Below are 16,925 nucleotides of genomic sequence, written 5' to 3' on the forward strand. Positions count from 1 at the left end.
GTGAACTTTTGTTTTGACAGCCACATCAGGAAGTAAGTACATTACAAATGGTGAAGATTATAATCATCTAGATATGAAAAACTTTACTCTCCTTAAGCTCCCTAAATTTCCACATTTCAGTCTGTTTAACATTTAAAACACTTGCAGGAAATGCACCCATCTCCAGCTCCTCCAAGACCGCGTTAGGGAACTGGAGCTGGAGTTGGATGAACTTAGGATCATTCGGGAGGCAGAGGGAAGTTTTAGGGAAGTAGTAACTCCAAAGATGGCAGATAGATGGGTGACAGTGAGGGGGGCTGGGAGGAAGCAGCCAGTGCAGGGACCCCCTGCAGCCGTTCCCCTCAAGAACAAGTATACCGTTTTGGATACTTGTGGGGGGGACGACTTACCAGGGGTAAGTAACGGGGCTCAGGCCTCTGGCACGGAACCTGTCCCCGTTACTCAGAAGGGAAGGGTGGAGAAGAGCAGAGCAATAGTAATTGGGGACTCAATAGTTCGGGGCACAGATAGGCGGTTTTGTGGGAACGAGAGAGACTCACGTTTGGTATGTTGCCTCCCAGGTGCAAGGGTACGTGACGTCTCTGATCGTGTTTTCCGGGTCCTTAAGGGGGAGGGGGAGCAGCCCGAAGTCGTGGTCCACATTGGCACCAATGACATAGGTAGGAGGAGCGCTGAGGATGTTAGACAGGCTTTCAGGGAGCTAGGTTGGAAGCTCAGAGTTAGAACAAACAGAGTTGTTGTCTCTGGTTTGTTACCCGTGCCACGTGATAGAGAGTCGAGGAATAGGGAGAGAGAACAGTTAAATGCGTGGCTACAGGGATGGTGCAGGAGGGAGGGATTCCGGTATTTGGATAACTGGGGTTCTTTCTGGGGAAGGTGGGACCTCTATAAACAGGATGGTCTGCACCTGAACCAGAGGGGCACCAGTATCCTTGGTGGGAGGTTTGCTAGTGCTCTTGGGGGGGGTTTAAACTAACTCTGCAGGGGCATGGGAACCCAGACTGTAGCTTTAGGGTGCAGGACCTGGAGTGTAGGGAGGTTAGGAACATGACATCATTTTCAAAGGAGGGTGCCTGTAAACAGGAAAGTGGCTTGAAGTGTGTATACTTCAATGCAAGAAGTATACGAAATAAGGTAGGTGAACTTGCAGCGTGGGTTGGTACCTGGGACTTCGATGTTGTGGCTATTACGGAGACATGGGTAGAACAGGGACAGGATTGGCTGTTGCAAGTTCCAGGGTTTAAATGTTTTAGTAGGGTCAGAGGTGGGGGCAAAAGAGGGGGAGGTGTGGCATTGCTTGTCAAAGATAGTATTACAGCTGTGGAAAGGACGATGGATGAAGACTCGCCATCAGAGGTAGTTTGGGCTGAGGTTAGGAATAGGAAAGGTGAGGTCACCCTGTTAGGAGTTTTTTACAGGCCCCCTAATAGTCCTAGAAGCGTAGAAGAAAGGATTGCGAGGATGATTCAAGAGAAGAGTGAAAGTAATAGGGTGGTTGTTATGGGGGACTTTAACTTTCCTGATATTGATTGGGAAAGCTATAGCTCAAGTTCGTTAGATGGGTCAGTGTTTGTCCAATGTGTGCAGGAGGGTTTCCTGACACAATATGTAGATAGGCCAACAAGAGGTGAGGCCATACTGGATTTGGTTCTGGGTAATGAACCGGGCCAGGTGTTAGAATTAGAGGTAGGTGAGCACTTTGGGGACAGTGACCACAATTCGGTGACTTTTACTCTAGTGATGGAGAGGGATAAGAGTGCACTACAGGGCAAGAGTTATAGCTGGGGGCAGGGAAATTATGATGCGGTGAGGCATGACTTAGAATGTGTGGCCTGGAAAGTAAGCTTCAAGGCAAGGGTGTAATTGATATGTGGAGCTTGTTCAAGGAGCAACTATTGAGTGTCCTTGATAAGTATGTACCCGTCAGGCAGGGAGGAAAGGGTCGTGTGAGGGAGCCGTGGTTTAATAAGGAATTGGAATCCCTTGTTAAATGGAAGAGGGCGGCCTATGTAAAGATGAGGCGTGAAGGTTCAATTGGGGCAATTGAGAGTTATAAGGTAGCCAGGAAGGACCTGAAGAGAGAGCTAAGAGCAGCAAGGAGGGGACATGAAAGGTCCTTAGTTGGTAGGATTAGGGAAAACCCTAAGGCTTTCTATAGGTATGTCAGGAATAAAAGAATGACTAGGGTAGGAATAGGTCCAGTCAAGGATAGTAGTGGGAAGTTGCGTGTGGAGGCTGAAGAGATTGGGGAGACACTGAATGAATACTTTTCGTCAGTATTCACTCAGGAACAGGACATTGTTGTCGATGTGAGTACCGAGTCACAATTAAGTAGAATGGATGGCTTTGAGGTATGTAGAGAAGAGGTGTTGGAAATCCTGGAAAGGGTGAAAATAGATAAGTCCCCTGGGCCTGATGGCATTTATCCTAGGATTCTCTGGGAAGCAAGGAAGGAGATTGCAGAGTCATTGGCCTTAATTTTTATGTCCTCGTTGTCTACAGGAGTAGTGCCAGAAGATTGGAGGCTAGCAAATGTGGTTCCCTTGTTTAAGAAGGGGAGTAGGGATAACCCTAGTAACTATAGGCCGGTGAGTCTCACTTCTGTTGTGGGTAAAATCTTAGAGAGAATTGTAAGGGATAGGATTTATGAACATCTGGATAGGAATAATGTGATCAAGGATAGTCAGCATGGTTTTGTGAAGGGCAGGTCGTGCCTCACAAACCTTATTGAATTCTTTGAGAAGGTGACTAAGGAGGTGGACGAGGAGAAAGCAGTAGATGTGGTGTATATGGATTTTAGTAAGGCGTTTGATAAGGTTCCCCATGGTAGACTACTGCAAAAAATACGGAGGTATGGCATTGAGGGTGAGTTGGAGGTTTGGATTAGGAGTTGGCTGGCTGGAAGAAGACAGAGGGTAGTAGTTGATGGCAAAGGTTCATCTTGGAATGCCGTCACTAGCGGTGTTCCGCAAGGATCTGTTTTGGGACCATTGCTGTTTGTCATTTTTATAAATGACCTGGAGGAGGGGTTAGAAGGTTGGGTGAGCAAGTTTGCGGATGATACGAAAGTCGGTGGAGTTGTTGACAGTGAGGAAGGATGTGGCAGGTTACAGCGGGATATTGATAAGCTGCAGAACTGGGCAGAAAGGTGGCAAATGGAGTTCAATGTAGCTAAGTGTGAGGTGATTCATTTTGGTAAGAGTAATAAAAAGATGGGGTACTGGGCTAACGGTCGGATACTTGGTAGTGTGGATGAGCAGAAAGATCTTGGTGTCCATGTACACAAATCTTTGAAAGTTGCCACCCAGGTAAATAGTGCGGTGAAGAAGGCATATGGCGTACTGGCTTTTATTGGTAGAGGAATTGAGTTCCGGAGCACTGAGGTAATGTTGCAGTTGTATAAGACTCTGGTGCGGCCGCATCTGGAGTATTGTGTGCAGTTTTTGGTCGCCATACTATAGGAAGGATGTGGAGGCACTGGAACGGGTGCAGAGGAGGTTTACCAGGATGTTGCCTGGTATGGTAGGAAGATCGTATGAGGAAAGGCTGAGGCACTTGGGGCTGTTTTCATTAGAGAAAAGAAGGTTTAGGGGTGACTTGATAGAGGTGTACAAGATGATTAGGGGTTTAGATAGGGTCGACAGTGAGAATCTTTTTCCACGTATGGAGTCAGCTATTACAAGGGGGCATAGCTTTAAATTAAGGGGGGGTAGGTATAGGACAGATGTTAGGGGTAGATTCTTTACTCAGCGAGTCGTGAGTTCATGGAATGCCCTGCCAGTAGCAGTGGTGGACTCTCCTTCATTATGGGCATTTAAACGTGCATTGGATAGGCATATGGAGGATAGTGGGCTAGTGTAGGTTAGGTGGGCTTGGATCGGCGCAACATCGAGGGCCAAAGGGCCTGTACTGCGCTGTATTCTTCTATGTTCTATGTTCTATGTTCTAAAATGTGGCCATGGTTGGCACGTCCAACCAAACAAATACAGTGCCACTGTTTAACATGCAGACACTTAAATCTCAATCCAGTGATGACATTACAGTGATTGTAACATGATCAGCCAGGTGGACCTCATAGAATGAGTTCCCCGATTAGGGCTGTTAACCTGGTCCAATCAGGGCACCCTGGCTGACCGATATAAACAGGAGTGTGATCATACAGCATTGCCCCTTGTGAAGGGCACTGCTTGTCACTGGCCACTCGGGTGTTTCCTTTCTTCCTGGTGGTGGAAATTGAATAAAGATTCGTACATCTTGTGTCTCACACCTGCACACACACACACCATGGGTGCTGGGGAAAAAATAAGCACTACCGCAGTTAGGCTATATATAAAAAAAGGTGAGTGTCAGAGGTTCTGTTCACTCTGCTGGCTGTGAGGTGTGTGTGTGTGTGTGTGTGTGTGTGTGTGTGTGTGTGTGTGTGTGTGTGTGTGTGTGTCCCGGGTGTTGGGAATTTTCAGAAAGACCGGTCGTGTTCACCCATATCCTTTATGGAGGAACATCTGTCGTCCTTACCCAGTCCGGCCTAGGTGTGACTCCGGATCTATAGCAACGTGGTTGACCCTAAACTGCTCGCTGGGCAATTAGGGATGGGGAGTAAATACTGGCCTAGCCAACAATGTCGATATCCCATGAATGAATTAAAAAGAAAATGAAATTGTCTTAGCATAAGAGGACCTGTTTTCCAAATATTTCAAAATAAAAATCATAGTCATACAGCACAGAGGTTCTTTCGCCCATCAAATCTGCACCGATTATATCTGCAGGAATCCCACTTTCCACATTATGCCTGTAGTCTTGAACATTCTGATGTTTTAAGCACATCTTAAATGTTGAGGTTTCCCACAGGACCTACTGGAGTCACTTACTGAGAGTTTATTTGTAGCTTGGATTATGTTTTTACTTTTCTCCTTGCCGACCCTAGCCTCTGCTACAGACTTAATTTACCTGCTATGTTCTTCAGGACCAGAAATGAAAGTAATCATCAAGCTGAAATCAAGCATTGTTTCATACATTGTATTTTATGGATATAATTTGTAAAATGGAATTGTATGTAACACACTTATGGATTTAGGGGTTCTGCCATCTCACTTTTGATCTTTGAACTTTGGAATGCAGGTCTGCTGCTGCTGTAAAATGAAGTTCCCGTTGTTCTCATGGCCATCGACATGTTTATTGTGTAAAAGGTAATTTGACTAACAAAAATTGTTTTTCTCCTTGTCATTGTTGACCAGGACATTTGTAGTTTAAAACAAAAATCCATAAGAATGTCTGCATGTACTTTGTGTGTTTCAGTTGGTCCGGGTGTTCATTCAGGACCTGGGCTAACCTGAAAAGAATGAAGTATTTAAAAGTTGTAAGGCAACTGACCTACACAAATTGCCCTCCTTTTATAAATGGAAACAATGAGCAGTGTATTTTATTGGAAACCTTTTCTACACTACACAAAAACAAAAGCACAGTCATGTCCCTGAAAGAGTCCTTGTTTTCAATCATTTCAGCAGAACATCTTTGAGCATTCCAGACCTTTACAGCTAAATAAATATTTTTATAAAAATTAAATTCTGGATTTGGCCTTTTCTAGCATATTAGGATGTTTTCCTTTTACAATTGTTACATAAATGCAAAGTATTTTGAAATTTGACTAGTTTATCCAATATGAAGGCATATTAATGCAGATTTGTAAAGTGCATTTTTAAATACAGTTTAAAGATCAAATGTCTGAACTTGCCAAATGCTTGTCACATGACTGCAATGTAAAAATGTCATATTTTAATTTCAATATTAGGCATCTATATATGTTGATCTCAGACTTAGCAAATGTAATAATTAAAAAAAAATAAAATAGCTAATCAAAATGTCAGTTAACTGTTAAACATTAGTGTGATTTTTAAAAGGACATTTTTTTTTTCTTTTTTTAGATCAGTTTGTGGTTCTTGCAATTTAAAGGTAAGAGCTATTGCAGACTTTACTGTAAAGGATTCCATTAGCCATTTTTACCACAGAAATCTGATTGATGAAATTTCAATCCACACATTGATAATTCCTTCCAGCTCACAATAAGTAGATGGTAACTTATGACATTGCCCAGTACACTGGTACTCTAGGAACATAAGTTCACATCCTACCAAGACACTAGGCTAAATTTGAATTGAATTGAATTAATAAATCTGGCTGGGGGGAGAAAAGTTATTGGTAATTTGATTCACTAATGCCCTTTAGGGAAGGAGACTTGCAGTCCTTTCCTGGTCTGACCTTCATTAGATGCAATGGGGTTTATCTTAACTGCTCTCTGAAATGAAGTCCACTAAATTGTATTGAACCACTACAAAGCCTAAAAAAGGAATGAAACCAGATGGACTACTTGCCATTGGCTTTGGCTTAGTAAATGACAATAGCAAATCCTGCATTGTTGACCATACAAAATCCTCCTTGCTAAAGTCTCAAGGCTTTTGACAAAGCTGGGAAAGCTGCAAACCATTCAAACATCAGCCTGATATAGTCATACACACAGAATAATACCTTACAGACAATGTCTCAGACAGAATAATTACCAGCCTGTCCCAGCCGAGGCACTGTGGGATATAGTCAGGAAGGAATTGTTCTGGAATTCCTCAACATTGACTATGGACTCTATGAAGTATCAAAGCATCATGCTAAACATCAGCAAGAAAACTACTAATTGCCATATGTCACAATCCCTTGCCTGATGAATCAGTACTCCACTGTATTGAATTGGAAGGACTGAGTCTATCTGCACAATGCTTTGACACCAAGGGTGACTTCGGACATAGCTGCCAGAATGGGTCTGCGGCAGTGGTGAAGGAACCAACAAAAGACTTGACCTCACCCTCACCAATCTCCCTGTTGTAGATGCATCTGTATATAACAATATTAGTAGGGATGACCACCACACAGTCTTAACCTGACTAAGCAAGCCATTCATTTGTATCAACTGCACATAAGGCAAAAGGTAATTAAACTGGACATACTATCTGCCATGGCCTAAGGAATTGAAAATGACAACAGTAAGCACAGCGCTGTCGACTCTGCAATGTCTGACTCACTAACATCTAAGCGCAAGTGCCAAAATTGGGAGAGCTGTGCCACAGACCAGTTAAGCAACAACATGACACTGTCTGGTAAGTATGTTTTTTGACAGTATGACAATGTCCCAGAAATTGCAGTCACCATACCTGGGTCTATCCTGAACCACCAGCAGAATGGACTCCGCAGAAGTGGTAGCATAGTGGTACACAGTCGGGAGGGAGTTACTTTTATGAATCTTCAATATTGACACTGTACTCCTTTGAAGTCTTGTAGCATCAGGTCAACATCAGCAGCAAGAAAACCTCATGCAAGTTATCATGTACTGTCCCCCAGTCTACCATTACCATCAAACCTAGGGATCAACTCTTGATTCAATTAAGAGAGTAGGAGGACATGTCAGGAGGAAGACCAGGCAAATGGAAGAATAAGGTGTCAATACAGTGAAGCTACAACACAGGACTGCTTGCATGCCAAACAGCATAAGCAGCAAGCGATGGACAGAGCCAAGTGACCCTATAAACAATGCATCAGATCTAAGCTCTGCAGTCCCATTACATTCAGTCATGAGTGGTGGTCGAAAATGAAACAACTCACTGGAGGAGGAAGCTCCATAATATCCCCATCCTTAATAATGGCCAACCTAACACATTTGTGTAAAAGATAATGCTAAATCTTCAGGCAGAAGCTCCACTGGATGATCCATCTCGGTTTCCTCCCTAAGTCCTCAACACCAGGTGCCAGTATAAGCCAATTTGATTCATGCCACATTAAATCAAGAAATGGTTGGAGCCATTGGATACTGCAAAGGCTAGGAGTCCTGACAATGTTCCAGCAATAGTATTGAAGACCTGTGTTCCAGAACTTGATCCCCTAGCTAAACTGTTCCTGTACAGCCATAACACTGGCGTTTACCCAACAATATGGAAAATTGCCCAGGTATGTCATTTACAACAGAGCAGGATATATCCAATCCAGCCAATTGCTGTCCCTTCAGTCTGCACTCAATTTGCTTAACAATTACCTGTTCACTGACTCCCCAGTTTGGGTTCTGCCAGGGCCATTCAATTCCTGACCTCATTACATCTTTGTTTCCAAAATGGTTAAGGGAGCTGAATTCCAGAGATGAGGTGTGAGTGACAGGCCTTGACATCAAAGGTGCATTTGACCAAATGTGGCATTAAGGAATCCTTGCAAAAGTGGAGGCAGGGGCAAAAACTCTCTCAACCTTAGTCATTCCTGGCAGAAAGAAGATGGTTCTGGTTTGTTTGCAGGAATTCCTCGGGGTATTGTCCTAGTCCCAGCCATCTTTAGCTACTTCATTAATGACTTTCCCTTCATCACAAGGTCAGAAGTGCAGATGTTTGCTGATTATTGCACTATGGTCAGCACTATTCACAACTCCTCAGATACTGAAGCAATCACTGTTCGTAATCAGCAAGATCTGGGCAATATCCAGTCTTGAGCTGAAAAGTGGCAAGCAATATGTGCCAAACATTGCCAGGCAATGACCATTTCCACTGCTGCAAATCATCAAGACTTTTTTGGACAGCACTTTCCAAATACCTGACCTCTACCACCTGGAAGGAGAAGGTCAGCAGATGAATGGGATCATTGCCATCTGCAAATTTCCCTGATTTGGAACCAGAATGCCATTACGTACTATCACTGAGTTAAAAAGAGTTAAAAAGATAGAACTCCCTTCCTAGCAACACAATGGAAGTACCTTCATCCCCAGACTGTAGTAGTTCAGCAAGTCCCTCACGTAATTTAGGAAGTAAGCAATATATTCATGTTTTGTGTCCTTGAGTGTGGGGAGATCTGGGCATTAGGCAGCCCTGAGCATTCATATAGAGCTACAAGCAATTTCCAAGAAATTTGGACAGGGCATAAGTTGATTTAATACATCTCTAAAATGTCATTTGCTCTGGCTGTTTTAGAGCCACAGTTTGTAACAGTAATCAAAAGCCCTGAAGCTGATGTTTGATGTTTGATGCTTGATGCTTGTGCAGTTGCATTTTAATATTCGGAGCAACCCCCGTATCGTTTTCTGCGGTTTCTGTTACCCGCAGTTTACCACAGTCCAAACATATTATAGGGAACTATCCAGAACCAGGGACCAGGAGGCTGTCACAAAGGTACATTTCTCATTTAAATGAATGGGTTCACTCCTATCCGCAGTTTCGGGGCTTCTGCAGTAGGCCTTAGAACATATCCACCTCGGATGCAGGGGGACTACTGTGTGTTTGCAACTGTATGTATCTTGGTTAATTCCCTCCAAATGAAGGACATGAATCCTTCCTGAATTGGCAGTAACAGGAGGGAGATCAGGTTCCTTACTCACTCAACATATTGGCACTTGTGAATAGTATGTTTGGTTGGGAATGAAGTACTGATTTGTGATCAAATATTTACATTAGAAAGAATAGGTCTAATATTTTTGAACAATATTTAATAAAGGTTTTCAAATACAATTACTACAGAGGAAGATTAATTGTTTTTGGCAGATGCAGTAAAAGTGAATAAAGCTTATTGAGTTGCCCTATTTTAAAATAAAGACTTTTTTAATAATGTTTTTACAAAAAGCAATTTGCATTTATAAATTAAATGTATGTCTGTGTGAAATACATTGGGGATGTTGCTGCAACTGACTAACAATTATGTGGCTGATATGCCTTTTTACGAGCACCTTCCTCTAATCAGACTTAAATTAGAGTCAGTCCTCTGTAGTATGTATACACAAACTCCTTGCTTCTTGCAATACAAAAGGTCCTATCATTCCCCATATACACTTGTGCAGCTGCTGTGTATAGATCGAATTATTTTGGGTAACTTTTCTATCCTTCGTAAACCATGACATTAGACTGAGTCTAAGCTCTTGATTTTCACTTTTTGTCAGGCTCTTATGAAGAACTAAGGTCTCACCTGAATGTTTTTCTTCATTTTTCTCTCTTTCTTCCACCATTGTCCCAAATAATTAGTATATAGAGGTCGATGGAAACAATGAAATGTCTGTAATAAACAATTAAAAAGTAACTGTATTTTCTATAGATCAAGATTCCTTCCAAGAAATTTGCTCATATACCGGTTTACACTGTGGGTTTTGAGAATCTCCATGGAACCGCTCACACCAAAGGATATTTCCAATCTCGGTAAGTATCTGGACTTGTTGCTCATCTAGATGTTGAAGCTTTCCTGCATCAATCCTGTCCAGTCCTGTTAGAATTTTACAGGTTTCCATGAGATCCTTCCTCATTCTTCTAAACTCCAGCAAATATAATCCAAATTGTTTCAACCTCTCCTCATTCATCAGTCTTGCCATCTCAGGAATCAGTCTGGTGAACTTTTGCTGCACTCCCTCCATAGCAAGAACATCCCTCCTCAGATAGGGAAAGAAGAATTGCACACCGTATTCCAGGTGTGGTCTCAACAAGGCCCTGTACAATCATAGCAAGACATCCTTGCTCCTGCATTTGCATCCCGTTGCTCCGCTGCATTGGTGTATGTGGACAATCTTGGTGATGGACATGATAAAGGATTTGAATTCCATTCTGAGTTGGAGAGTGTTGGGGAGAGATATCAAAGAGAGTCTTTAGCTATGTGTTCAGCAGTGCAATCAATCTTTATTCAGAGCTATTTTACTATACAGCATGTGAGAGGTTCCTGAAAGTGTCCACTGAACATGTTGGCCGTCCCAGTCAAGTACAGCATTTTTCTACATTTTACGTAACAATAATTACATGCAACATTTGATGTCATTGTTAGCCATATACCCCAACCTATACATCCAATCCTGTAAATTCACAATCAGTGATGGACATCTCTATGGATAGCACTAGATTCTCTCATGATGTTTACCAAGCATTGTTATCATCAGGCCTTGGGATCTTACAATATACTCCATTATTTTACATCCCAGTGTTAATGGTTTTATTGTTTCTCAGACATTTTCCAGACTTGCTTATCTCTGAGGACTGTTTGAATTCTGTTATTCATTGTATTCAATGCTATCTTTAACAAATTCTGTTACGCATTTTAGATTTCCTACTATATTAATCACAGGAAATGCCAAAAGGTGCCAATTCCTACTAATTGCTATCAAATTCATAATTATCAGTTTTAGTATAAGATTAGTTATAGATAGTTATATGGTTACACCTAAGGTTAGAATTCTTTAGGGCAATGAATTATGGGCAACTTCTATTCCACCTGACCTTAGAAGGTTAGGTAAATACAGCCCCTATATCTTGCAGCTGCAACTATGATTCCTTTCATTCATATACTGAGATTAAACAGGGGATTGCTTTTAAGATGAAATTTACTGTCCCTACTCTAAATATTTCTACACTAACTTTTAGTTAATAAGACAACATCTCTTCAAATTCCACTAGTAAGACTGAAACTCAATCACTTTCACAGGTCAGTAAGCTTGTCCAAATTCCTAAGGTTTTACAAAACATTTTCTTGTTTCTCTTTTACCTTGTCATTTGTCTCTGTCCTTCCTTCCTTGATCTTTGGATATACAAATCATTTGAGCTGTCTCTCTCATTCTTATTTTGGTTGGCTTATTTAGGTTACAAGGTTGTCACTGTTTATATTCTCAAAATCAAATTAGTGCCCTTTTAGAGGTTATCTGTTTTCCCCATTTGTCATTTAGTCCCACTCCCTGACAGGATAGGGACTCCACTCCACTTTGTTTAAAGGAATTCAGACAAATTTCTTAATGTTAGGGATAGATTGCATTTCCTAATTAAGAATCTTTATTATTCTTGCTAAATTACAAACTTAAGGCTGGTTATTCCCAGACATTCCCACTGTGGGCGGCACAGTGGTTAGCACTGCTGCCTCACAGCGCCAGAGACCCGGGTTCAATTCCCACCTCAGGCGACTGACTGTGTGGAGTTTGCACATTCTCCCTGTGTCTGCGTGGGTTTCCTCCGGGTGCTCCGGTTTCCTCTCAGTCCAAAGATGTGCAGGTCAGGTGAATTGGCTATGCTAAATTGCCCGTAGTGTTAGGTAATGGGTGGGTTGCGCTTTGGCGGGGCAGTGTGGACTTGTTGGGCTGAAGGGCCTGTAAGTAATCTAAACCATTCTAGAGTAATCTAAATCTCTTCATCAGATTGTCTCTTACAGACATCTGCAGCTGTGATTTGTACAGAAATCTCTGGATATTAATTTGTTGGATTCTTTGTTCAAATAGACCCTGTTACTTTGGATTTATCTCCCCAAAGCTACTTTTGTGATTACTTATGACCTCACTTTAATGCAGGAGCAGGCAACAAATCTATAATTGCAGCTAAAAATCTCAGCCATATTTATGCCAGCAAGTAACCATATTGTGCCACCTCCGATCATGGCCTCCTTTAACAGTAAGGGTGGAGAACCTGTTCACCCTTGACATTATGCTGAATGACAGACAATTTTACTTGTCAGTGTGGCATAGAATAGCAAGCAAAGTTAGTATAATTCATGCCATTCATATTGATGCCGATGTTGCAGAATCTGCGTTTATAATGCAATTATTACATTGTTATTGAGTCACAGTTCATTGATGAAAAGTAACTCCTTTAATTATTTTAGAAAATTCAGGATGATGCAGACACTTCAGAATGTGGAATTTTAATTATTTTTGGTTCTGTTTTGTAAAGTACATGCAGTATATTGTTCCTGCAGTCTTGTCAGTGGGCACCTGGTAAAACATTTGAAAAAGTGGAAATAGGACAAAATAATTTTGTAAAACTTGTTCCATGAGAATGGAGCACTTGGTCTTCTCTAAATTTTTCTTAACCAAGATGTTTTTGCAACGTAGAATATGTGAAACAAATTTTTGGACAAGTATTAACTAATTCTTTAACTTGGATCTCCTAATCCATATGTTACCATTAGTTGAGGAAAATGCATTAATTCATATAGATATTTTCACAAGTGTGGGAAATCTTTTGGTTATTTAATTAAGCTTGAGAAATGATCAAAACAATCTAAAATATTCTCTTGGTCACAACATTTGTGAAGAGGGAAGAAAGATAGATTTTTGTAAGAAGCTATGAAACAAGTCCTCCCTGGTCAGGCTTCAGCAATTTTTGTGTTTAGTTGAATGGGGGTATCATTATTGTTGAAATTAACACTTAGGTATCCAGGTTTCTAGATATTTATCTTGGATCATTGTTACTGCTGTAATTATCTCAAAAAGATAATAATTAAAGTTAAAGTTGTTGATAAAATACAGCTTGATTCTGAAAGTTAGGCTGAGTAAGAATTACAGAAGTCTGAAGGACTCTGATATTTTGACAAATGAAACCTATTTGGCCTTTTTTGATTAGCAAGATGTCTTTTAAGCAAGTGCGCTTTGAGGGACTGTCCAAATGTTTGGCACCTGCTTTCAAGCCTTGTTTTTGATTGTATTGTTGCAGATCTCTGAAGAGTCTCAGTAATCGGTCAGTAGAAAAGGAATTTCCACACCTTTACACAAACGGCTGTAGCTTCAAAGATATTTGTGCCGAATGTGCAAAATTTGTTGCCGATGTCATCAACTCAAGTTGTAAAAGTGTGGACCTTCTGAATAATACCCCGAGGAGGAAAGTCCAATCTATGTATGTGCGCTCAACAAGATCCTGAAGAAAATAAGAACTAGATCTAATTGTGTTTGAATACCACATGATTCCAGCCAAAGCTGTTAACAGTTGTGCTGCACGTGCTGATTTAGATCCTAAAAGAACAATATGTACTGCTTTAAAGAAGTGCTCATGACATCTGATCTCTAGCAGGTGTGACAAATGGGTCTTGTGAAAGTTACAATATAAGGATGAACATTTTCTTGTTAAAATGCTGATGACATGAACAAGGCAAAATGATGGTACTCCAAGTTGGTTCATAAGCTGAGGAAGCTTGGATTTTCTAAACTGAAAGTTTCACCTTGATGGAAACTAGCTCTAAAAGTCAGGGCAGGGATTTGGGCAAAATGTACAGATTTTGAGAGAAATTTGCCATCTTGACAGGGACAAGAGGCTAGGTCAGGGTAAAATGCATAAAATTGAAAATTTATTTTCCTTTTTATTTTGAATGATTTCATTAATTTATTTTGTTTGGATGTGATCTCCTGTAGGCTTCCAACTAATATTTCTGTGCTTCCTGGCTCCTGAGCCTCTGCTGCTGATATTTCAATTCTATTAAGTTTTCTACTTCATGAAGATGAATACTGATGCAAGGTTTTGGTTTCTATCAATGTTATACATCCAAAATTATCCCATTTATATACCATGGTTTCAACCATGGTTTTACTTAAAGTGAGTTTTATTGTAATCCTTGATTAATATGAGGATATTTGTTTATCATTATCTGTTATAATTGGAGATCAATATTTGTGTATTGTCATAGTTATTCTTAAATTGTCACAATATAAAAGTTATCAAGAGTTAGTGACACTTAAGGTGAGTTCTTATTCCTAGTTGTGCTATATCTCTGTGAACATTCTGTAAATGAAATAGCTTTATTCTTGTCATACCTGGAGAGCGATCAAACAAAGCTATTCTGAATTTAGAATAAGATATTATATTGGATCTTGTTACTTAATTTACCACTAGCTAATGGCTCTATGGAACAGCAGAATACCAGTTAACTGCCTGCCTGCTTGCTGAAATGCCTGTGGTTAATAGATATTTTGCTGCCCTTTTGCTTTATTAATGGACATATTCATAAAAGAAAGGAATATTCTAACAATACTTTATCTTCTTACATTAATAATAGTCTCATCCATCTACACATTGTTTGGCTAAGTGTATACCAGTAACATTTATGTTATGAGTTTTTACAATGAGGTGCTGACATGATGTAGTAATCATAGACAAGGTGTCATAACAGCCTTGAATATTTTATCAGTACTTTGGATTTTTTGTACTGATGAACTTCACATTAATGTGGAATGGACACTAACAATGATAATGTTAGAAATAGAAAACAAAATAGAAATAGTTCAGAGTTAAAAAATTAAACCAAGTGAAGTTCAATTAATATCGTAGAACTCAAGTTCCTAAGTGCTTTAACTAAAGTCACCTCATTCAGGAAATCACCAGTACCAATGTCACCTTATCCAAGCTTTTGGGATTTGTTTGTTTGTCTTTACATTCTGCATAACTGATCCCCTTTTATGGCTATTCTTGTGGCTACTGCATTCAGGCAACATTATGTCATGGAAAACACTGATGAGCCTATCATGTTTGCAGTCTTCTACCAGGATATGCACTGCTTGTAAACATCTAAATAAACAACTAATGAATGGAAACTCCAACTTTTGGGAGAAATTAAACATTGAAGTTATAAACGTAGCTGTTGCTATGCAAACCTGGAATTATTTCCCTTCTCAAGACTTAATGTTTTCATTGAAAATATGGGACCACATAATCAATAGGCTGCAGCTTTCATTTATTTGAAAGTGAATGATTAAGAAATGAGAAAACAAGTTCCAATAAATATGGAGCACTGCATGTTTTAACAGCTTATAAAGTTGCCTGATGCTGAGAGTTCAGCTTTTCAGAGGTTTGATAATAGATTTAGAAATTTTAAGAGTGCCTTTTGATTGTGATAAAATCTGTTCAAGAACATTGTACTGCATCTGCTAACTTTAGTGTTTAATATGTAAACACATAGGTCTGGGGAAGCTAGTGTTTCTGTTATTGATTCAACTTTGGCATAACATTTCTTATTAGCTTTTGCATGCTCAAAATGTTTAACAATGGTGATCTTGTAAGACAGGTACATGATGTAGCATTTAATAAGCTTAAAAGTTTTCCTGATTGTGGACATAAACGAGATTTTTGTTCCTGTGTTCAACCGCCTGGATGTAATGCATGCCAAAGAGCAGCCACTAGGAGTACAGTATCAATTGAACAGAACATTACACCTTTTAAGGATATGTCTCCACAGGATAGGACCTACACGAATGTACTGTCATAAATAGAACTCTTAAGTTAGACTTGAAGACCTGTCATATCTGCTAACTACATCATCAGGCATGTCTGTGTGCACAGTTTCCACATCCAGATGTTCATTTCAAACAATACTCCAGCTGTCAGAGAAATCATGCAGGTATGTAGTTATAGGGCCAAACTGTTAGCTTCTGGTTAAGACATTGCACCACAGTGAAAAATTGCATCTCACCAAAGAAACTATGAAGGAGGAAAATTGTGTTTCAGTGCTGCAAGTTTTTAGTAGAAGTAACGAATATGACTAATTATCAATGCATCTTCCCTGGAATGATGGGATGTGTGTTGTGTGTGTATAATGACTGGATATCAGTCAAACAGCATGTGGAAAATAATATTATACAGATGAAGAAATAAACATTTTATGTGGAGCCTGTTGTCCAACATGGAATGTAAAGGTATTTGATATGTATGTATTTTTCTTGTAAATAAGTTCTATTTACTGCTGGATTAAATAAAATTGAGCAAATTGTTCAGCCAATTCTAGTTGTTAATAGTTGGGGAAGTTGTCAGTGAATATTTGGAAATGTAATGAATCACATTTGTATTAATAATGCACATGCAATGGAACAATAGGAATTACAAGAATACAAACTTTTTTACGAAAATAATGCAAATGTAAACATTTCTGCAAAAATCACTTTTGGATTTGAAGATTTTTTTTTATATAGGTATTTTTATTGAAAACTTTTTTAAACATTTTTTACAAAATTACAAACTAATACAAACAAATATAAGCACTAATATACAATTATAACCCAAACACAACACAAGGGGAAAAAAAAACTCCGCTAACTACTAATCAATCCTACAAACAACCAAAGCATAAAATAAGATATCTCATTACTAGTAAGAAATAATTAAATAACTAAATGTGTACTCAATGGATTAACATCCAGT

General features: G+C 39.8%; 1 protein-coding gene across 3 annotated transcripts in view; it reads left to right on the forward strand.

Annotated features, from left to right (window-relative positions):
• spire2 (spire-type actin nucleation factor 2) overlaps positions 1 to 16,506 on the forward strand; it is an 81,746-nt gene extending 65,240 nt beyond the window's left edge. For 2 of the 3 annotated variants that reach the window (XM_043706801.2, XM_043706800.2), the window contains exons 12-15: positions 5,119 to 5,186; positions 5,922 to 5,949; positions 10,099 to 10,199; positions 13,458 to 16,506. In XM_043706801.2, coding sequence (XP_043562736.1) covers positions 5,119 to 5,186; positions 5,922 to 5,949; positions 10,099 to 10,199; positions 13,458 to 13,662 — 402 coding nt within the window. In that variant the 3' untranslated portion in view covers positions 13,663 to 16,506. The remainder of the gene's footprint in view (positions 1 to 5,118; positions 5,187 to 5,921; positions 5,950 to 10,098; positions 10,200 to 13,457) is intronic. The other variant, XM_087995818.1, reaches the window with a different exon arrangement.
• The last annotated feature ends 419 nt before the right edge of the window (positions 16,507 to 16,925 follow it).

The sequence above is a fragment of the Chiloscyllium plagiosum genome, unplaced genomic scaffold (genome assembly GCF_037043375.1).
Source record: "Chiloscyllium plagiosum isolate Xiang-an unplaced genomic scaffold, Cpla_swu_hap1 HiC_scaffold_17, whole genome shotgun sequence".
Lineage (NCBI taxonomy): Eukaryota > Metazoa > Chordata > Chondrichthyes > Orectolobiformes > Hemiscylliidae > Chiloscyllium > Chiloscyllium plagiosum.